Source organism: Grampus griseus (genome assembly GCF_964374135.1).
Source record: "Grampus griseus genome assembly, chromosome: 20".
Classification (NCBI taxonomy): Eukaryota; Metazoa; Chordata; class Mammalia; order Artiodactyla; family Delphinidae; genus Grampus; species Grampus griseus.
In genome coordinates, this window is record NC_139014.1 from 10,583,591 (window position 1) to 10,606,875 (window position 23,285).

At 49.1% G+C, this 23,285-nt stretch overlaps 1 protein-coding gene across 1 annotated transcript in view; it reads left to right on the forward strand.

Annotated features, from left to right (window-relative positions):
• Positions 1-23,141, forward strand: part of CCDC40 (coiled-coil domain 40 molecular ruler complex subunit) — a gene marked incomplete at its 5' end in the record, with an annotated part of 42,078 nt that extends 18,937 nt beyond the window's left edge. Inside the window, 11 exons of the mRNA XM_082678790.1 lie at positions 250-371; positions 7,693-7,936; positions 8,017-8,199; positions 12,672-12,917; positions 13,887-14,100; positions 14,511-14,680; positions 14,791-14,882; positions 16,297-16,417; positions 19,520-19,708; positions 21,226-21,384; positions 22,426-23,141. Of these exons, the coding sequence (XP_082534916.1) occupies positions 250-371; positions 7,693-7,936; positions 8,017-8,199; positions 12,672-12,917; positions 13,887-14,100; positions 14,511-14,680; positions 14,791-14,882; positions 16,297-16,417; positions 19,520-19,708; positions 21,226-21,384; positions 22,426-22,671 (1,986 nt within the window). The 3' untranslated portion in view covers positions 22,672-23,141. The remainder of the gene's footprint in view (positions 1-249; positions 372-7,692; positions 7,937-8,016; positions 8,200-12,671; positions 12,918-13,886; positions 14,101-14,510; positions 14,681-14,790; positions 14,883-16,296; positions 16,418-19,519; positions 19,709-21,225; positions 21,385-22,425) is intronic.
• Between the last annotated feature and the right edge of the window lie 144 nt (positions 23,142-23,285).

The following is a 23,285-nucleotide window of genomic DNA, read 5'->3' on the forward strand; positions in this document are numbered from 1 at the left end:
CCGCAGGATGTGGGTACTGTTACTGTTCCCGTGTCACAGCTGGGGCTCAAGGCTCAGGCAGGTGTTAGACAGGTCTTTAGAGCCATGTTTAATTTCACATGTGTCCTTCTGCTGATGCAGATAAAGAAAAGCATGGGTAACAGAGAAGGAAGATGATTCAGGAAGCTTGGGGCTCTCCGACATCCTTTTGGGGCTCTGAACTTAATGACATAAGACCAACATCCAAGTAACCTCAACTCTCCACTGCAGGCCTGCACGGAAATAGATGCCATCAACGTGGAGAAAAAGCGCATCCTGCAGCAGTGGGCCGCCAGCCTGCTGGGCATGAAGCACCGCAACGAGGCTCACAAGACCATCCAAGAGGCACTCAGGTACAGGCGGCCCTTCTGGTTGCCATGGCGGTGGGCCAGGTGGCTCAGGACCAAAGGGGGGTCTGGGCGAGCGGGGAGAGCTCGTGACAAGTGTGGGAATGCGGAGGTGGGTGCGGAGTGGACTCCACGCCCAGCTCCTCACAGGTGAGCACAGAGCGCCCATCCTCGGCTCTCCTGGGACAAAGGGGCACACCTGCAGCCGCGCAGCCCTTCGGCCCCAGCTTCCGTCCTGAAGCCACCCTTATTGTTCACCCAGATTTCAGTGTTTCTTAAATCCTTTCAAACTTTCCGTGGCACCAGGAGCAGTAAAGCTTTCACGCTCAGATTTCCTGGGAGGATTAAGGAGAAACAGTGAGAGAGAGAGAAAGAAAAAGGGGTATTTATCTTGGGGAGATAAAGGTGTCCCTTTGATTTGCAGTTTCACCACCTGTGTGCAGAAACTTCATCCCTTCTCTATTGTTCTGCCAAGGGCTGAGTTCCAACCGAAATCCTGCTTTAATCTCCCTGAAAAGGGAAGGAAGAGGCCCCCCTCGCGTTCCCCTCTCACTTCTAGCGAGGGCTGGACGTGTAGCCTGGGTGGGGTGCTGGAGACAGAGGCTTCCAGACACAGCACTGCCTGAATTCCCCAAACCTCCAGGGTGCTTGGGGCCCAGATGTGGAAGCCGGTTCTGGAGGGAGCACATCATAGCTCGACTCGACCTCAGAAAAACAAAACCGGAGGGACTGATTGTTTTTACAACAAGTCATTTTACATGGGTAATGCTGGATTAAAAATACTCATTTCCTTCATTTCCCTGAGTCGATGAGAGAAAGCCAAAGGGAGAATCATGGAATTATCCTGGCAAAGTCCGGCTAAACATCTGCTTTCCCTTTAAACATGCAGGTGGAGGAACCGGGTGGGCTCAGGGCTGTAGGGTCAGGCTCCTCTCTGCCCTGTCCCCGGGGCTGCTGGCCTGCCCACTCCCGCCGTGTCTGCCCCCTCAATGCTGCCCTGTGGTTGGTGCGGGAGAGGCCTCGGCCTGTGGTCAGCTTTTCCCTCCTGCCCAACGTCGACCTTGAGTAAGGTTGAAGCTGGGAGTCTTATGGCCTGTGCCCCCCACAGGGACCCCCCCCCAGTTGTCTAGCACTTCCTGTGTGTGTCTGTTTTGTGTGTGTGTGTGTGTGTGTAAGCAATCATATTCTATTATTGTCGGTCCCCGCCACACCAAGACTTGAAAGACAGCAGCTCCTACGGAATCTTCATAGTTAGTGACAAAGTCGTATCAGGAGTGCGTCCCAACCACAGGTGAAGAATCATGTTGAGGCTGCAGCAAACACTGAAAGTCATACATTCAAAGCAAATGGGTCATTTCCACGTGAAACGTCTCAGAACAAGCCAGAAAATACCTACTATACTGGGGGGCTACCCTGCCTAGAATTTACACCCTCTCAGGGATAGGGACACAGACAGGTCCCCTTGTGCCCTGGTATCTGCCTCTGGCATACTTCCTGACAGGATACGTGTGGTACAGGCAGGGCTCAGCACCTCTGCTGGCTGTTAATTTGTCAGCTTCATCGCCTTGAGATCCTGTAACAGGTTCCCTCTTAATCCTCAGATGGATTGGGCCGAGCTTCAGACATATTCTAGATTCTGCCAGTTCTTTTCGTTCTGTTTATTTTCCACTGGTGTCTGTTAATCAAGGACTCTTTTTAATCAACTTGTTAATTGAAGTACAGTTGATTTACAATGTTGTATTAATTTCTGCTGTACAGCAAAGTGATTCAGTTTTACATATATAAGCATTTTTTAAATAGTCTTTTCCATTAAGGTTTATCATAGGATATTGACTCTAGTTCCCTGTGCTCTACAGTAGGACCTTGTTGTTTATCCATCCTATATATAAAAACTTATATCTGCTAACCCCAGCCTCCTACTCCATCCCTTCCCCAACCCCCTCCCCCTTGGCAACCACCAGTTTGTTCTCTATGGAGGACATTTTTAAAGAGTGTCTTTTTAATTTTATTATTTTTTAAATTTTTGGCCATGCTGTGGGGCTTGCGGGATCTTAGTTCCCTGATCAAGGATTGAACCTGGGCCACAGCAGTGAAAGTGCCGAGTCCTGGACAACTGGACCGCCAGCGGATTCCTAAGTGTGTCTTTTTTAAAAATAATTTTTATCAAGGGTAAGTGATCACATTACAGGAAATTAGAGAAACAGAGATAAAGATTTAAAATACACAGTCTTTCTCCTTTGTGACAATGACAGTTAATTAACTAGCTTTCTGGTGTCTTTTCCCCCATGCATGTTTTACTGAGTGTTCAGATTTGTGTCACAAAAGTTGGATGTCTCATTGTTACTGTTATTGTCAAATTCTAGGTATTTATAAGGCTTCTACTTCCTAAAAAAGAAAGTGAGTAACTTTTAAAAGTTTGGTTTATTGAGGATAATTTATGTACAAATTTATTATGTAAATTATTAGTGTTATGTAAAAAGTTATCCTTTTTCAGAGCACAGTTCAGTTCAGCAAATGGACAGACGCAAGTAGCCATCATACACTCAAGATATCAGCTATTTCCTGCATCCCAGAAGTCAGTACCTCTTCCCACCTCCAGCCCCCAGCAAACCCTGATCTGCTTTCTGTTCCTATAGTTTGGTCATTTCTAGAATGTCATATAAACAGGATCACACAATACGTAGCTTTTCTTGTCTAGCTTTTTTTTCACTTTGCACAGTGCTTTGAGAGTCAGCCTGATGTTACAAGATCAGTTGCTGAGTAGTAGTCCCTCATGTGCATATATCAACATTTGGTTGTCTCCAGTTTGGAGGGTAGCATGACCAGAGCTGCTGTGAAATTGTGTGCAGGTCTTGGTATGGGAATGCAAAATGGAACAGGCCACTTTGGGAAACACTTTGACAGCATTTGAGATCCCCAGCCATTCTCATCCTCACCAACACTTAATAGTGCTGTCATTTAAATTTTGGCCATTAGTAGATATGTCGTGGTGTCCTGTCGAGATTTTAATTTGCATCTTCCTAATGACCGATGATATTGAGCATCTTTTCATGTGAGTATCTGCCATCCATATATCTTCTCTGATAAAAGGTGTCTTTTGCTCATTTTTAAAAATTGAAGTATAGTTGTTTAAAATGTTTCAGATATACAGCAAAGTGATTCATATATATATATATATATATATATGTATACTTTTCCATTATAGGTTATTACAAGGTATTGGATATAGTTCCCTGTGCTATTGTTTATCTATATATCTGTTAATCCCAAATTCCCAATGTATCTCTCTACCCCCTTTCGCTTTGGTAACCGTAAGTTTGTCTTCTATGTCTGTGAGTCTACTTCTGTTTTGTAAATAAGTTCATATGTATCATTTTTTTAGATTCCACATATAAGTGATATCATATATTTGTCTTTCTCTGACTGACTTACTTCACTTAGTATGATAATCTCTAGGTCCATCCATGTTGTTGCAAATGGCATTATTTCATTCTTTTCATGGCCGAGTAATTGCATATATATGTGTGTGTGTATGTATGTACGTATATATATACACATACCACATCTTCTTTATCCATTCATCTGTTGATGGACATTTAGGTTGTTTCCATGTCTTGTCTATTGTAAATAGTGCTGCTATAAACACTGGGGTGCAGGAGTCTTTCCGAATTAATTTTTGTCTTTTCTGGATATATGCCCAGGAGTGGGATTGCTGGATCATATGGTAACTCTATTTTTAGTTTTTAAAGGAACATCCGTACTGTTCTCCATAGTGGCTGCACCAATTTACATTCCTACCAACAGTGGAATGTAAATTTTTCTCCACACCCTCTCCATCATTTATTATTTGTAGACTTTTTGATGATGGCCGTTCTAACTGGTGTGAGGTGATACCTCATTGTAGTTTTGATTTGCATTTCTCTGATTATTAGTGATGTTGAGCATCTTTTCATGTGCCTGTTGGCCATCTGTATGTCTTCTTTGGAGAAATGTCTATTTAGATCTTCTGCCCATTTTTTGATTGGGTTGTTTGTTTTTTTTTATATTGAGCTGTTTGAGCTGTTTGTATATATTGGAAATTAATCCCCTGTCAGTCACATCATTTGCAAATATTTCCTCCCAGTCTGTAGGTTGTCTTTTTGTTTTGTTTATGGTTTCCTTTGCTGTGAAAAATCTTTTAAGTTTAACTAGGTCCCATTTGTTTATTTTTGCTTATGTTTCCATTACTCTAGGAGATAGATCCAAAAAAATATTGCTGTAATTTATGTCAAAGAGTGTTCTGCCTATGTTTTCCTCTAGGAGTTTTATAGTATCCAGTCTTACACTAAGTCTTTAATCCATTTTGAGTTTATTTTTGTATATGGTGTTAGAGAATGTTCTAATTTATTCTTTTGCAAGTAGCTGTCCAGTTTTCCCAGCAATACTTATTGAAGAGAATGTCTATTCTCCATTGTATATTCTTGCCTCCTTTGTCATAGATTAATTGACCATAAGTATGTGGGTTTATTTCTGGGCTCTCTATTCTGTTCCATTGATCTATGTGTCTGTTTTATTGTGCCAGTACCATACTGTTTTGATTACTGTAGCTTTGTAGTGTAGTCTGAAGTCAGGGAGTGTGATTCCTCCAACTCTGTTCTTCTTTCTTAAGATTGTTTTGGCTATTCAGGATATTTTGTGTTTTCATACAAATTTTAAAACTTTTGGTTCCAGTTCTGTGAAAAATGCCATTGGTGATTTGATAGGGATCACATTGAATGTGTAGATTGCTTTGGGTAGTATGGTCATTTTAACAATATTGATTCTTCCAATCCAAGAACATAGTATATCTTTCCATCTGTTTGTGTCATCTTCAATTTCTTTCATCAGTGTCCTTTAGTTTTCAGAGTACAGGTCTTTTGCCTTCCTAGGTAGGTTTATTCCTAGGTATTTTATTCTTTTGCTTATTTTTAAACTGAGTGGTTTATCTGATTATTGAGTTATGAGTTCTCATATGTTCTGGATACAAGTCCTTTACCAGATGTGTATTTTGAAAATATTTTTCTCCCAGGCTGGCTTGTAATTTCATTCTCTTAACGATGTTTTTTGAAGAGCCAAAGTTTTAAATTTTGATGGATTCCAATTTATTAATTTTTTTCTTTCATAGTTCATGCTTTTAATGTCCTCTCTAAGAAATCTTTGCCTGACCTAGAGTCATAAAGATTTTCTCTATGTTTTCTGCTAAAGTGTGATAATTTTAGCTCTTCCATTTAGGTATATGATCTATTTCAAGTTAATTTTTTTTTTTTTTTTTTGCGGTATGCGGGCCTCTCACTGTTGTGGCCTCTCCCATTGCGGAGCACAGGCTCCAGACATGCAGGCTCAGCAGCCATGGCTCACGGGCCCAGCCACTCCACGGTATATGGGATCTTCCCGGACTGGGGCACGAAACCGTGTCCCCTGCATTGGCAGGCAGACTCTCAACCACTGCACCACCAGGGAAGCCCTCAAGTTAATTTTATTATGGTCTGAGGTTCAGTCTTTTTTTGCATGTCCATCTCCAGTTGTCTTAGCACCCTTGGTGAAAAGACCATCCTTTCTCCACTGAAATACCGTGGCACCTTTGTCAGAAATCAGTCAATTGTGTGTATGTGTGTGTGTGTGTGAGTGTGTACACACTCCATCCTGTTCCATTGATCTATTTGTCTATCTTTCACCAATACCACATTGTCTTCATAAGTACAGCTTTATAGAAAGTCTTTAAATCAGATATTGGGAGTCTTTGTTCTTTTACAAAATTATTTTGGCTATCCTAGGTCCTTTGGATTTCCATATGAATTTTAGAATTAGCTTGTCAATTTCTGGGGAAAGAATGCCTACTGGCATTGAGATTGGAAATGCATTGAGACTATAGAGCAGTTTGAGGAGAATTGGCACCTTAATATTGAATCTTCTGCTGCGTGAACACAACATATCTCTTCTGTATCTTTTTTTTTTAATGTGTACAGGTATTTATTGCTATACTGGTGAAATTGGGGAAAAGCAGAAAACTGGATAGAGCCTAAATGTATACCAATGAGATATTTAAAATACTATCTGGTCATTGAAAAGAATTAAGGCGATTTCTATATACACTGATATTGAATATCTCTAAGATACAACAGAAGAAAAAGTAAGGTGCAGAATAGGATATACTAAGCTTCCACTTGTGATTTTTTAAGTGGAGAGAAATACGCAAACACCCACAAACATAATGTTTATATATACATAAAATATATCTGGCAAGACATTTAAGAGACAGTAAAAGGTTGCTGGGGGAAGAGAGTCCAAGGCCCAGGAATAGATGTGAGAAAAATATGGAAGGTATTATTCTAGTTCAAGAAGAAAGTACTTTTTGAATTTTTGAATAAAAACTTATTCAAAGGATAAGATACCACAAGTAGAGAAAAGCATGCTTAAAGTACAGCAGGACAGCACAGAATGAAAGGGAAAAAATGTCTCACACACACAAATTCAAATTCCATTATCCAGGATCTGCATTTTTTAACTTGACATTACTTATGGGTATTTCCATGACCAGTATGCTGAGAGGATTTGAAGAGACAGCCACCTGTATTCCTCCCAGCCACACCATTCACTGTGCGCCTCAAATGCTTTAAGCTTCGTGTTCACGAGTACAAAACTGAGATAACAGCATATCCTTTCCAAAGGTTATGGTCATGACTAAAGGAGATGGGCTGGCGCCAACCACTCCCCACCCACAAGCACAAGGCAACAGTTTCCTGCCCTTTCCCCCTCCCATAATCACAATATTAGAAGAGTTTTAGACTTGGATTTGAGATAGGTAATAGTTCTTTTAACTTTTATTTTTATTTATTTATTTTATTTTTGGCTGCACAGCATGCAGGATCCTAGTTCCCCAACTAGGGATCGCACCCATGACCCCTGCAGTGGAAGGATGGAACCCCAACCACTGGACTGCCAGGGAAGTCCCAGGTAATAGTTCTAATACATTAGAAAATATTAGTCAAGATTTGAGTACTATTGGGACTTCCCTGGCAGTCCAGTGGTTAAGACTCCATGCTTCCACTGCAGGAGGTGTGGGTTGGATCTCTGGTCAGGGAACTAAGGTCCCACGTGCTGCACAGTGCGGCCAAGAAATTAAAAATAAATAAATAAATAATGTGTGAAAGTCATAAATTTTTTAAAAAAGATTCAACTACTATTGAAAGAGTTGGTTTCCTAATTTCCTTCTCTCCACTCTGTGAGCTTCCTCTGAGCAGGGTACCACCATACATACATACATCGTTGGTGTTCCAACGTCCTAGCTTTGCTCTTTCACTTTTGGCAGCGAATGCCAGCATCAAGTCAAGTCCATGGATGGCGAGCTCGAAACCTATAAGAAATCCATCATAAAGGAGGAAGAAAAGAATGAGAAACTGGCCAGTATCCTGAACCGGGCAGAGACGGAAACCAGCCTGATGCAGAAACTGACTTCGCAGTGCCTGGCCAAGGAGGAGGCCCTGCAGAATGAGTTCAACACCTACAGGCTCACCCTGCTGGACACGGAGGACGCACTGGGCAAGGCCCACATGGTATGCTCATGTCTCCCACCTGCAGGGCAAGCCTCCCTGACCTCCTTCACAGCGCCCACCCTTTGGCTCTTTCTTTCCAGGAATACACGGCAACCATAGGCCAATTGCAGACTCTCCACCAGACCATCCAACATGAGCTGGAGCTGGGGAGGAAGATGGATGCCTCCATCGTGGAGAAGCTGCAGGAGCACGTGACCTCCAACAAGATGACAAAGTACTTCCACCAGCTCATCCTGAAGCTCCAGAAGGAAAAGACCAACCTGGTATGCCACCTGCACACACCCGGGCCTCGAAAGGCAGGTGCCCCCAGGGAGAGCAGGCATTGGGGCGCCTCTCGCGGGGAACAGACCACATGTGGCGGAATGGGGGGGAGCAAGGGGCACTCAGCATGTTCATTCACCTTTCATTTTTTTCTAGTTGAAAAGAAATGCATTTTTATTGTAGGGAACCTAGAAGTACAAAAAGGCATAAGAGGAAAATAAGACAGCTGAAGTCCCACCATCCAGAGATAATCTCTTCTGAAATTGTGGTGTATTTCCTTCTGGAAATTTTTCTAAACACACACGGTCATACTCATACACACAAAGACACACAGAAACACACGTGCACATACACATCCCCATGTGCACATGTGAGCAAACACGCACACTCGTTCACACACACGCAAACATGCACACATTTGTGCAACATGTTCACATACATGAACACACATGTGAAGACACCTATGCATACACAACCCTAGAGGACATAGGACTCTTACTATATACCAGTTTTTAATCCACTCTAATCCATTTACATTAATTTTAATGAAATATAACACAGAGAGAAAAGTGCACAAACAAGTGTAGTTGTCAATGAATTTTTCACTATGTATGTAGTGTTTCATTTTACATTATTGGCCGCATTCAACATAACATTTCCCATTGAATGTGCTTAGAAAAGTACGTGTTGGCTTATGCAGCACATTTCATCTACAAATGTATGTGTTTTGTTCAACAGTTCTCTCATTAGACACTTCAGGTTGTTTCTAGGTTTTAAACTTTATAAATAAGTCAGCACTGAACACGCTTGCTCACACATCTTTGTCCACATGTCTGAGGATAAATTGCTGCAGCAGAAACCCTGGTCAAATTGGTAGGAGCATTTTAAGTGGATTGTGGAGTTGCCCAAGCCTCTGCCTCCCCAGGTGTGCCTGGAGGTCCTGAGTGACTATGATTGGCCCACCTGGCCTGGGGACCCCACCCCTACCCCTGTCATGAGCTCTCTCTTGCTCCCCCAGGGGTCTTGCTTTTCTCTGAGTGGGGGGGAGGTCCCTGTGTCCTTAGAAAAGCAATTTGTTACTTAAATAATTTCTTCTTTGGCTCTTCCTGTGATGTGACCCCCTGCCTCGGGGCTGCTGTCTATCTGGCTAGCAGCCTGAAGCACCTCACCCCTCCCAGACACCTGGGAGGAGACCAGCTCGCTCCCGGCCTGGTGTGCTAAGGAACCAGAGAGCCAGGGCTGGAACCAAGACCGCCCATGCCTGGATCTCCTTGAGATGCCCTAGCTGACGCTGGTGGAGTACTTCCAGTTCTTATTCTGGGAAGTGGGGGCAAGACTACCTGCTGGGAGCAAAAATGAGGGGGGCAGTGTGTACTGGAGAAGCTATGGAGTGTGTTGGGTGTGAAGTAAACCTGCCCAGCCCTGCTGCAGCACCACAGAGGCCGGTTCCCTGGCCCCCAGGTGTCCTTCTTCCCCAGCCACCCATGTAGGCGGCACATGTACTACCACTCATGTCCACAGGAGGGCAAGAAGGAGTCCAGGTCCAGCATTTGTTGCAACAATTGGTGGGCGGCAGGTGTACTACCACCCATGTCCACAGGAGAGCAGTAGAGAGTCCTGGGCCAGTGTTCGTTGAAACTATTGGTGGGCGGCATGTGTACTACCACCGATGTCCACAGGAGGGCAGTAAAGTCCTGGTCCAGCATCTGTTGCAACAATTGGTGGGCAGCAGGTGTGCTACCACCCGTGTGCACAGGAGGGCAGTAAAGAGTCCTGGGTCAGCATTTGTTGCAATTGGTGGGTGGCACATGTCCTACCACCCATGTCCACAGGAGGGCAATAAGGAGTCCAGGTCCAGCATTTGTTGCAACAATTGGTGGGCGGCAGGTGTACTACCACCCACGTCCACAGGAGGGCAGTAAAGAGTCCTTGGCCAGCATTTGTTACAATTGGTGGGCAGCCTGTGTACTACCGCCCATGTCCACAGGAGGGCAGTAAAGAGTCCTGGGTCAGCATTTGTTGCAATTGGTGGGTGGCACATGTCCTACCACCCATGTCCACAGGAGGGCAATAAGGAGTCCAACTCCAGCATTTGTTGCAACAATTGATGGGCGGCAGGTGTACTACCACCCATGTCCACAGGAGAGCAGTAGAGAGTCCTGGGCCAGTGTTCGTTGAAACTATTGGTGGGCGGCATATGTACTACCACCGATGTCCACAGGAGGGCAGTAAAGTCCTGGTCCAGTATCTGTTGCAACAATTAGTGGGCAGCAGGTGTACTACCACCGATGTCCACAGGAGGGCAGTAAAGTCCTGGTCCAGCGTCTGTTGCAACAATTGGTGGGCAGCAGGTGTACTACCACCCGTGTCCACAGGAGGGCAGTAAAGAGTCCTGGGTCAGCGTTTGTTGCAATTGGTGGGTGGCACATGTCCTACCACCCATGTCCACAGGAGGGCAATAAGGAGTCCTAGTCCGGCATTTGTTGCAACAGTTGGTGGGCAGCAAGTGTACCACCACCCACGTCCACAGGAGGGCAGTAAAGAGTCCTGGGCCAGCATTTGTTGCAACAATTGGTGATCAGCCCATGTACTACCACCCACGTCCACAGGAGGGCAGTAAAGAGTCCTTGGCCAGCATTTGTTACAACAATTGGTGGGCAGCCCGTGTACTACCGCCCATGTCCACAGGAGGTCAGTAAAGGGTCCTGGGCCAGCAGTTTTTGCAACAATAGCCAGCAGATGCAAGTCCAGCTCTGGAAAGGGGGCACTTTTCCCAAACTGCTCATTACACCTCGTGGGCTGGTGGCAGACAGGGTGGGCATATCTGGGACAAGGAGCAGAGATTGTGGAGGGACAGAATCATACGCAGCTGGGTCCAGAGGGAGGGCAGGCACAGGTGAACCATGGGGCCTACACAGTTCAGGAGCAGTACTGATGTCCCAGGAGGAGGCCAGGGTGGTCTCAACAAAGGGGACAAACAGCCCGAGGGGACTGAGGGGAGGTCGGGGTGCTCTGGTTGGCCTGGTTGGTGGCTGAAAGGGGACTTAGGAGCTGAAGCCCTTCCAGGGTGGCTAGCACTGGGGTAGAGAGGAAGGCAGGGCCCCTGTGAAGACCCAGTGACCTTGGATGGTCTTGGCAAAGAAAGGGACGGGTGGATAGCCAGAGCTCAGAGGGGCCAGAGGGACCAAGGTGTGACCACAAGGAGCTGGGTGACTTGAGATGCTGGCAGGGTCTGGCTTTAAACCTAGGAATATTCTGGAAAGTCATGCACGATGGCTGGTCAGAGAGTGCATGTGTGACAGAGCCAGCTGGGGTCGTGTGGGGAGGGGCAGAGATGACCCTGGGAGACCAGGAGTTGATGGGAGCCACAGGCTGGTAGAGAGCTGAGGATTTTCGTGGGCAGGAACTTGTGGGCAACCAACGGCGAGGGGCTGGCTAGCAAGGTCAAGGCAGAGCCACAGCTCGGGGAAAGGGGCCCTGATCCCAAACTGAGCCCGAGCTGCCTCCCTCCCTGATTCTCACAAGTATCCTTATGATCAACTCTCCATGGTAGGAAAGAGTGGAGCAAATCTGTCTTCGGAAGCCAACAGAGGAGGCAGGGTGGGCTGGCCCAGCCTTCGGGACAGTGGCAGCCCCACGGAGCCCTGGGCACTTCTGCCCCGGGCTGAAGCTCCCACCCCCAGAACCAAGGTTGGCGAGAGCCCCAGTACAGTACAATCTTTTCTCTTAAGGACTGTGTCCAGCTTTTCCAGTGAAATGTAAGGACATTTGTCCCATCAAATAGAAATTAGAAGTTGGTGTTTGTCACAGCATTATTTAGAGTTGGAATGTTGATAAGAGATTGACAAGCTCAAAGAAGGCAGGCATCTTGGTATTCCTCACCAAAACACATGAGCTGTCAAAAGCAGTGCTCCATGATCATTGTGGAACAGATGACATTCCCAGGGACAGCTGTGACTTGCTTCCTAATCTCTGTTACAAATATGACCGAGTATTACACAGCCATTAAAAATGACATGACATGAAAGTTGTCAAATTGCAAAGTGGCTTACAAACCTATATGTAGAGTGTGATCCTGTTTTTCTTTTGGTGGGGGGCAAAGGGGTTTATATACAAAGTCAGGAAGGCAGGATAGATTCTAAATAGTGACGCTGGCTAACTGTGTGGCAGATTTATGGGTGATCATCTGTATTTTCACATTTCCCCGTTTCAATGCACATTACTGTTTGTTTGATAAGAAGAGATAATAATGTTAGCTTTCTTTTTCTGTGAGAAATCATTAGGGTTCCAACAAGTAGGTCCTTTGACAGGTCTTGAGGTGGAGAGAAAGCCAACATCCTCCTCTCCTCATTATGTTTTGGAATTTCTCCAGATGAATACCTGGATGATCAAGGAAACAAGAAGCCAACCAGCTCCTTTGGAGCCTCCCAGAGAGAGAAAAAAAGTTCAGACATGTTTCCTTCTGCTAATTCAGGTGACACATCATTCCAAAATTGACGGTGACATTGCTCAGACCACCCTGGACATCACGAACACCAGCTGCAGGCTGGACATGCATCAGAAGACACTGGCTGAGCTGGACAAGGAAGTGAAAAAAGTCAACGACCTCATCACAAACAGTGAAAATGAAATCTCCAGGCGCACAATCCTGATTGAGAGAAAGCAAGGCCTCATCAACTTTTTGAACAAGCAGCTGGAGCAGATGATTTCTGAACTCGGGGTAAGACCCCAGGGCCGGGAGAGGCCGCTCGGGTTGATATCCATGCCTGGCCATTCCAGGAACTTCTTATGTTCAGAAACGAACTCACGTAGGACACACGCGTTCCTGTCCCGCTGATCATACAGGTGAAGCACATGTGTCTGTGCCAAGTACTCTGACTCGGGCTGTCTGCAGACCTTCTCTGTCGGGCCAGATAGTATTTCAGGTGTTACAGGCCAGATGGTCTCTGTCGCAATCCCCCACCCCAGCGGCTATGAGGAGGCACAGGCAGTACATAAACAGACGGGTGTGGCCGTGTGCAGTAAAACCTTACCTAGGGCCCCTGAAGTTTGAATTCCATATAACTTCTGCCTGGCACAAAATTCTCTTCTGATTTTTTGTGCGGCCCACGGGCTATGCGAAGATAGGCAGCAGGCGGGATCTCAGCCACTGACTGCAGCTCTAAGTGAAGCGGTCTGATGAGTCTGGGGCTTGCAGTCCTACAGGTTATCCAGGTATCGCTGACCTGAGGAACCCACCAACAGCTTCAAGTCCCAGAACAGGATGGGCAGCTGGGGGCACATTCTTAGGTAGACCTCGACACCAGAGTGCGGTCTCAGAGCTGCAACCTGCTTGGATTCCAAGGGAGTAAAGACCCTAACCCATGACAGTGCGCTGTTAAAAGACAATTTGCAAAGCCTCTTGGGTGACAGAGGCCCTGCTGCCCCTGCCCCAAGACTGGGGCATGGTGGGGCCCGGCCAGTGGAGGGAGGGGAAGGGGTCACAGACCCCCAGACCCATATCTCCCACAGCAGGTCAGTCCATATGGCCTGGGCCCTCGGGGGAAGGGACCCAATGACAGGGTCCCTGGTCCCTCTGAGTAAAGACCCCCTACTCGTCGTACAGACACATGATCTCAGGGGTCCCCACCCTCGGCAGCCCACCCAGATTTAGAGGCTCATTCTTCTTTCTGGTGAACGTCACTTTCAGGGGGAAGAAGTGGGGCCCCTGGAGCTGGAGATCAAGAGGCTGACCAAGCTGATCGAGGAGCACAACGCCGGCGTGACGCAGGCCCAGGTGACCTGGCTCCGGCTGCAGCAGGAGATGGTGGTGGCCACGCAGGGGCGCGAGGAACACCTGGCCTCCCTGGACATGTCCAAGAAGGAGATCCACATCCTGGAGCAGAAGAAACTACGGATAGAAAGTGAGCTCCCCTTCCCAGCCCCCCTCCACAGCACCTGCTGTTGTGTCCCGGTCCCACCTGGTCAGCCCAGCCCTGCAGCCCCACAGGAAGTGCTGCCTGGTGTCCAGGGCCCACTCGGCCTGAACACATCATGCCCATTTCTTCCCGGAGGTCCTGCCGCCTGCTTGTCCTGCCCTTGAGCCACCCAAACCCCCCTGTTGGTGGTCAGGGTCGTTGCTTTCCGGCCCTGCCCCTGAGCTTGGCTGGTCTTTCCTAGGGGCTTGGTGTCTGAGCGCCAACCCTGTCCCCTTCGGCCTCCTCTGGCTGGGCGGGGGTGCCCGAAGGTCGGCGGGGCTGGGGGGCGCTCTGGGCACAGACCCAGATCACAACCCCCAGGGGCCACCCCCGACCCCCGGCCGCCCTCCCCGCAGACAAGATCGACCAGGAGAAGAAAGAGCAGAAGCAGATCGAGCGGCACATGAAGGACCTGGACAATGACCTGAAGAAGCTCAACGTGCTGATGAACCAGAACCGATGCAGCTCCGAGGAGCTGCAGCAGGGCAACCTGGCCACGGAGGGCGAGTTCGTGCGTGCGCTCAAGGTAGGCTCCACCTTGAGCTCCCGCCCGTGGTGGGCAGGCAGGGGGCAAGGCGGGGGAACAGGTGTGCGCCCGCCCTCAGCCCCACCCTCAGCCGCCCCCTCCCCATGCAGGCCTCGGAGCGAGAGACCATCGAAATGCAGGAGAAGCTGAACGAGCTCAGGGAGGAGAAGGCGGCCGTGCTCAACAGCCTGGTGGAGGCGGAGTGAGTGCCGGGCGCGTCCTGTCCCAGGGTCGCTGCCCCGCGGAGCTGTGGGAGGCCACCATCCACGTAAACTGGCCCGGGAGGTGGGGGCGGCTCTGGAACCCGAGGTGGATCCTGGGGAAGAGTGGGGTTCTTGTCTCCTGAGCTCAGGGCAGCCCTCCCACCAAACCCATGATCGTGGTGGCTGGAAATAGAGTGGCTTCCTTTGGGACAGACTTTTTAAAAACTGTATGATCTTTCTGGTGCCTGATTGTAAGAGTAATCCAGACCCAACGGTAAGCATTTTAAACTGTGACAGTGTGTGCAGAGTAGAAAGGAGACTCACACTTAATCCAACCCTCTTCCTTTACCATTTTCTCTGTGTATTTCTTTCATTTTTTTTTAACAAAAATGAGATTGCTCTCTATGTCCCCCTTTGAAGTAACCTTATATTTTTCTGTGATGTCCTTCCCCATTGGTGCACGTAGATCTGCATCTCCAGTTGCAAGGGCTCTGGAGCAGGTACTGTAGGCATGCACCCTGACTGGTGCCATGTGATTGCCAAGGGGCTAGTGGCAAAGGGATCATCCCCTCCCTGTGGTTTGACAGAATCTACACATAACACCACCTGGAGCTTGCAGAGGATCTTAGTCCCTCCAGGCTGCTCAACAGAGCACCACAGACTGGGGCTTCTAAACAGTAAACAGGAATTTATTGCTCACGGTTCTGGAGGCTGGACGTCCGAGATCAGGGTGCCTATATGGTCGGGTGAGAGCTCTCTTCTGGGTTGCAGACTCCTTGCTGTGTCCTCACAGGGTGGCAGGAGAGGGGGAGATCTGTGGGGTCTCTTTTATGAGGGCACTAATCCCATTCATGGGGTTCCACCCTCATGACCTCATCACCATCCCAAGACTTGGCATAAGGATTCCAACATGTGGATTTGGGGGCGGGGGGACACAAACATTCAGACCACAGAGGGTGGGGGGGCATGTGTCTTTGCTAACATTTTAATAGCTTTCAGGCTCTTGGTCTATCTAGGCTTTTGACTTCTTCTTATATCAAATTCTATCACTTATATTTGCTTTTCTCAGTTTCTCCTAAAGTTACATATCTGTTTTCTCCTCTGCCCCAGCCCCCTGCCCCGGCCCCCCAGTGAGGGTGGTGGGCACTGGGGTTGAGTTCACCTTCTGGTCCCAGAATGGTAACATTTGTTTCTATTTAAACCCTTGCCTGGGTGCTTGCAAATTAACCAGGCCACCTGCTAGGTGAGGGCGCCCCTCATGGACGGGAAGGCGAGGATCTCCTGTAGCCCATTACAGACATTGCTCCTTGTGCTCGGTGCCCACCCCAAGCACAGCACACAGCGATCACCAAAGCATCAGAAAGAAAGCCCCTTCATTCTCCAGCTCTTACACTGCCTCTCCTTCCCTTAAAGACACCAGATCATGCTTTGGGACAAAAAAATCCAACTGGCAAAAGAGATGCGCGCCTCAGTGGATTCCGAGACGGGCCAGGCAGAGATCCGGGCCATGAAGGCCGAGATCCACAGGATGAAGGTGGGTGGGAGGAGGGAGGTGTGGGGAGCTTGGGAGCTCGGGGTCCTGGGGGGAAACCACTCCAGCACGGCGGCCTGCAGCCCAAGCACAAGGAAACTTGCTGTTCCCTTTGCTGACCTCCTGTATCAGGGCCTGGCCAATTCTTGTTCTTACTGCACCGAAATGGTTACAGGACACACAGCTGTCTGCACAGTATTCATGAACTATTTTACCCTCACTCTGTGCAAGCAATGCACTCCAGTATTTTTAAACGCTGGCTGTGACCCCCACCCCCACCAATCTCACGACCCATTTGTGAGATGTATCCCACTGTTGGACCAGAAAGACTCTCACTCAGTAACAGGGTTCAAGGAACACACCTACCTTTTCCTTCCGAGCCATGTTTTCTCTCTACTGTCATCTTTAGCTGGATTTCATTCCCTTGAGAAAATGCTGGTAATTAAATCACAGGCTGTCACTGAGCCAAAGGTTCAGGGCCTTAAGGATACAAATGAGAGCAGGTAATAAAAACAAATGTGACATCACTTTTATAATTACGTGGTTAATAATAACCCCGCTAGCTATTGAGTCCAGAGGAATTCTGATCAAATGCATCTACTGCTGATAAGTTTTAGAAAACCACTCCATTTAACTGACTTTTCAAACCGCAGAAGTTGCAGCAGGTCAAACCCTCTACCACAGAGCTTACAGCCACACAGGCATGTGCACACACACACACATACATGGACGGACGGGGCTACCGCCCTCTTGCCCCCCAGTTGTGGTTTTGTTTTGTTTTGTTTTCCGTAACAAAAATAGTACATATAATTCAGCAACTTATTTTTTTAAAAATAATCCAGACATTATCCTTCTTTAACAGTTGCAGAATATACTATGGATGTAACATAATTTAATGAAACATTCCTAGGTTGATGTGAAGATTCAGAATGTTTCCAGTTTGTTGTTTTGTCACTAAAACAATTGTTACAATGATATCCTTGTGGAAATCAATGACCATATTTGTTTTCATGGGTCTGTTTCTGGGCCCCCTGCTGTGTCCACTGATCCAAGAGCCCAAATCCACACGGTCTTGATTTCTGTGGCCCTGTCCAATGTGATTCCTCCAGCATTGTTCTTTTTTACAAAATTGTCTTGTCTATTCAATATCTTTTTCCTTTCCAAAAACATTGACAATCAGCCTGTCAATTTCTGCAAAAGTTCCTGCACGGATCATGGTTGGGATTTGAGGCTCCAGATCAATTTAGAGAGAATTGACACCTTAGCATCGCTGAGTTTTCCAGTCCGTGAGCAGGTGTGTCTGTCTCCCCATTTACTTGGTCTTTTTTGATTTCCCTTGTTAGTGTTTTTGTCTTCGGCATTCGGGTTTTGCATATGTTTTGTTAGATTTATACCTAAGTGTTTCGTGTTTTCTGGTGCTGTTGTAAATGGTACTTTCTAAAATTTTCAAATTCCAGTTTCTCATTGTTAAGGTACAGAAATACAATGGACTTTTTTTGTGTGTGTGTGGTACACGGGCCTCTCACTGTTGTGGCCTCTCCCGTTGCGGAGTACAGGCTCCGGACGCGCAGGCTCAGCGGCCATGGCTCATGGGCGCAGCCGCTCTGCGGCATGTGGGATCTTCCTGGACCGGGGCACGAACCCGTGTCCCCTGCATTGGCAGGCGGACTCTCAACCACTGTGCCACCAGGGAAGCCCCTACAACGGACTTTTTTACATTGACTTTGTTCCTGTGATTTTGCTAAACTCACTCATTTGTTTATTGGTCTATAATATTTGACAACCCACTGCATGAAAAGGGGTTTCTCAGTGGATTTGCGTTGCTGGTTTACACGTGGGGGATTGAGCACACGTGTGTGCCGGTGTGTATATGTGTGTGTGTGTTTTGGCGTTTCCTCCTTGGGAGGTTGCCTGTTTATATCTTTGCCTGATTTTCCTGTTTCTTATTTCTTAGCAATTTTTAGGACCTCCTTGTATATTGGGGTTAATAACCCCTGTCTATAATACCTATTCTAAACGTTACCTCTGGTCTACGGCTTGCCTTTACACATTTTTTTTATGGTCTCTTTCCGCTCAGAATGTGTTTAGTGTTTAGTTGTGTATCAGTCTTTTCCTGTATGGCTCCTGGGTCTCCGGTACTGTTAAGAAGGTTCCCCAGCTTGAGGTTACACAAACAGATTCCTGAGCTTTGTCAATTGTTTGCACATACTTAGATCTTGAATACACCTGGAATTTATTTGGGGATGTTGTGAATAGGGGTCCATCGTATTTTCTCTCTGCTGGGGAGTGAGTTATGCCAGCGGCATGTATCAGGTGATCTGTGCTTCTCTCACTGATTTGAACGGCCACGTTGATCACATGGATGGAGTTGAGGTTGCCATCCTTGTCCTGCATCTCTGCTCTGCTGTGACAGTTATTTTGACGGGCTCGTGCCAGCGCAGAGCATTTGGTTACTGTCACCCTTGCTCTGTTTTAACCTCGTGGGCTAGGCCTCCCACCACCACTCCTAACTTAACTTGGGGATTCCTGCCTGTCTACCCTTTTGTTATTCTGAATCAACTTTATTGAGGAATAATTTACATGCAGTAACATGAACTTATTTTAAATGTCCAGTGCACACGTATGCAGCCACCACCCCATGGAGACGTAGAGCACGTCCACCCCTGCAGAAAGCTCCCTGGCGCCCCTCGCAGCCCAGCTCCCACCACGCCCAGCCCCCAGCCCAGGCCCTACAGGCCCTACACACCACCATCTCACAAAACCATGGTGCATTTTTCCTAATGAGGAAATTAACCTTGGTGCAATGCAGTTAACCAAACTACAAATTCTAACCAGAGTTCACCGTTTTTTTTGGCTAATGTCCTTCTTCTGCTCCAGGACTCAACCCTGGGCCACATCTAGTCCTCATGTCGCCCCACCTGCCCCGGTCTCTGACGGTTTCTCAGTGTTGCCCTGTTTGCCTGGTGTTCTTTACATGGACCTTAAATCACTCTGACCGGTTGACTAAGCCCCCAGGTTCCTTTCTCCCCTGGGGACATCACCCCTGCGGGTTCCCTGATGGTTCAGTTGGATGTGGTGGGAGGTCCCTCTGCTCTGTGCACCCAGGTCAAGCACAGCCAACTGCTGAAGCAGCAGGAGAAGATGATCCAGGACATGGAGCTGGCTGTCGCACGCAGAGAGACCATCTCCACTCGGGCCGAGGGGCAGTGCAAGATGGACAAGAAGCTGCTCACCCGCACAGACTTCCACCGCAAGCAGACCGAGCTGAGACGGAAGATCAGGGACATTCACAAGGTCGGGGAGCCGAGCGACTGGGAAGGGACCACGCTGCAGGCCACCTGTCCACAGGCGGTCAGCCTGTGTCACCAGCCCCGCTGGCAGGCGTGCAGGCATCACTGGCCAGGGCCGTATTTCTGATGTACTTTCCCCAGCTTGGGCTGCGATTTCACTCTGTCCTTCCTGCCTGCTTCTCGGCCGGTCCCTCCCTGCCCCACCTGCCTCACCGCCTCTTCTTCTGCCCCTCATTCCCAGAGCTATGGTCACAGCTGCTGTGTCAGGGCTGTTTTAGGAGACAGAGAAGTGACAGTGGGGGCTGGGAGTGATGGGAGGAGCTCGGGTGCAGAATCAGACAAGCTGCTTTCTTCTGTGCTGGGGACAAAAGCCTGAGCCTCACACCCCACGTGCTGGTTCTGGGTCAAGATACAGTGGGTGTCAGATCAGTAGGTGCTTCCCGAGTGCCCCTAACGTTCTGCTCTGATAGGGGCTTTCTTTGGGAGTTTGTCTTGGGTTTAACAGAAGATCTATATAGGGAGGGTGCAGCTTAGGACTGGAGGCGGCCCTATTTCTGCCCCTTTCTGCCTAACAGAAATGGCATCAGGGAAGTATGGAGTGCTGGTGAAGGGCATGAGTCCCTGTGTCACTGACCCCAAGTGGGTGGTGGGGATGGGCCAGCGGGAACGTGGAGGGCACCCACTCGAGCCCATGTCCCCGTCCACCAGTCCATATCGACTGAGCATTGTGGTGTGTGCCTTGCCCTGAGAAGGGACCAGCTGTATGGCCCAAGTGCCCCCTCGTTTTGTGATCACCAGGCTGGGCTGTGGGCTCAGACTTCCCTCAGCCCCTGCTGACCAGCTGTGTGGCCTCAGTGCGTATAGAAACCTTCCACGCCTGAATTTCCTCGTCTGCCAGTGGAGATAGGAGCAGTGGCCCCTCCCTGAGAGGCGAGGGTTACATGAGACAGAAAGCTGCCTCGGAGCCCCACCGTGGGTCCCAGCCCTGCTCTTCCACTCATGGCTCAGGCACGTTGTCTGACCTCTCTGTACCTCTGTTTACTGACCTGTGAAATGGGTCCTCACCTCATGGCATCACCCAGAGGACTGAATGGAGAATGTTGGAATAGCCCCTGTAGGGGGAGTCCTGTATGAGGAAAGGTAGCTGAAAATGACAGACTTGATACAACTGCTCATTTGGATGTTACTGGAGGCGCAGAGGGGCCTTTTCCGGGCCTGGTTTGTGCATTTCTCTGCCACGTTGGCCACTCCTGGCGTCCATCCCTCTCGACCCCTCGTGGCTCCCCAGGGGCCTCCTCTGCCCAGCTTGGTGACGGACTCCTCTCCGCCCCACCCCACAGAGGGTCTGGCCAGGGATCCCTTGCTGGCCTCCCCACCCCCAATACTCTCCTGCACCCCCTCTTTGGGAATCCTCCTGGATCATGTGCATAAAGGGTCCTGGGGTCCTCCCAGCCTTACTCTGCTCTGTCGGCTGAATAACCGATGGGCAGGGTCCCAGGATGCTCCTGTCTAACCCCCCAGGCCACCGAGGAGTGCACCCAAACCATCCTAGAACTGGAAGAAACTCAAAAATCCGTGAGCGACTCCCTCCTGGAGAAACAGGAGCAGCTGTCAAGGATGCAGGCCAGGGCCGACGAGCTCGAAGCTGACCTGTACCAGCTGGCAGCCCTCAAGCGGCAGGTACACAAGTCCCCAGGGCCGCCAGGGCCACAGGAACCCAGCAGCAAGGCCCGTTCCGGCCCAGCTAAGCCCAGGCTGATCGCACCTGAGGTGCTATCGTCCACCTCATGTTTCCCATGAAGTCTCCATGGGCCGGCACTGTCCTGGGTGCCAGGGCAACAGACTAGAAAAGGTGACAATCCCTGCCCTCCTTCTGAGGGCGGGAGGGCAGGTGAGAAACAAAACGAATAAGAAAAAAGATACCATATATCTGATGGTGATATAGATACTCCGGAGAAACAGGGGGCAGAGAAGGAGCATCGGGTGGGTGGGGGCTGCACTTGTAAGTAGGGTGGTCTGAGACGGCCACACAGGGGAAGCGACACTGGAGTCAAGACTTGCAGGGAGCGAGGGAGTGAGCACCCCCAGGTACAGCAGGAGCTGGAGACTGCTGGGGCCCCTGGGCTTGCACCGCTTGGGGCCGCACCACCGTGGCCAGGGGCTTCTCCCTCAGGGAGGGGGTTGGGGGGGAGGAGTAACTTGGGGTTATCGGGATCGCTCGGCTCTCATGTTGAGTGTGGAATGGGAGGGCCAAGAGTGGACACGGGAACCTGTTTGAGGCCATGATGGTACTTGAGGAGGATGGGGACGCCTGGAACACAGCACGGAATGCGGGTAGCCTGGGGCTAGTGCGAAGCCGTCAGATTCTGCGTATAATTTCAAAGTCGCCCCAGTGGGATTTCCTGCTGGATTGGATGTGGTGGTGTGAGCAGAAGAGAGGGGTCAAGCAGGGCTGCAGGGTTTGGGGCCTGACCAGCTGAGATGGGAGTGGTGGGCGCCAGGCCTGGCCCCTGGCAGGTTGGACGGCGGGTGAGGGAGGGTCCAGGCTCCACCCCGTGCCTGTCAGCCTCTTTGCCTGGAGCTGGAGACTCAGCACCCTCAGCTGTTCATTCCTGCAAAGTTCTCCTCTGGCATGTCCTTGAGTTGGAGTTCGTGCCAGCCCAGAGGGTGTCCTCTTTTTAACGTGCGTAGCCTGACACGGGGTCTCTTGTCCCACCCAAGAACCTTTCCATGCTCGTGGCCCTGCAGTCACGCCTCAAGCACCTGCAGGCCGTGAAGGACGGGCGCTACATCTTCCTGCTCCGCAATAAGCAGTCACTGCTGGCAGAGCTCAAGCGGCTGGACGACCGCCTGGCCAGCATCAGCACCATCCTCCACCACGTGAAGGACAAGTACCCCCAGTTCCAGGAGGCCCTGCTCAAGGTCAGCCGGTCCATCAGCAACAGGCTGGAGTCATCCTGGCCCTAGAGCGCCCACCCCAAGGAGGAGATCAGTTTTGTGTATCATCAGGGGCTTCAAATCTTTCTACCCTCAGAGACACCAGTTAAGAGAAACAGACAGGCCAGCATTGTAGGAATGTTTTTTTTTTAGCCACCCAGCAGTTTAAACCAAGTCAAATGTCAGCGTTTCCAGTTGCATTCGGTGAGTCTTCCGCTTGCAAAGGCAGTGCCAGTGAACACGAACCCATATTTCCACATTGGGCTTACTCCTCCAAGTAAAATTGGAAACCCAGGTCTCTGCTCCTGCCCCCACTCCCAGCTTGGGTTAAATCCAGATTCCCAGCTTACACGAGCAAGTCCAGGGGGACCCTGGCTGCATCTGGAAGCCTAATGCCTGAGATAAGACCACACAGGTGCATGAACACAGACCTCCTTGTCTGCCCACTTGTCCTGCCCTCTCCTCCAGCCAGGGCTCCTCCCCCCACACTCTGATTCCTGAGCCCCTGCTACCTATGCCTTCTCTGCAGTTTAAAGGGAAAGTGTTCTACAAAGTAATTTTATACTTTCAGCAGAAAAATAAAACTATTTTTCTGAATATAAGAGAAAATCGTATTTATTCTAAAACATTTCAGAAATGCAAAA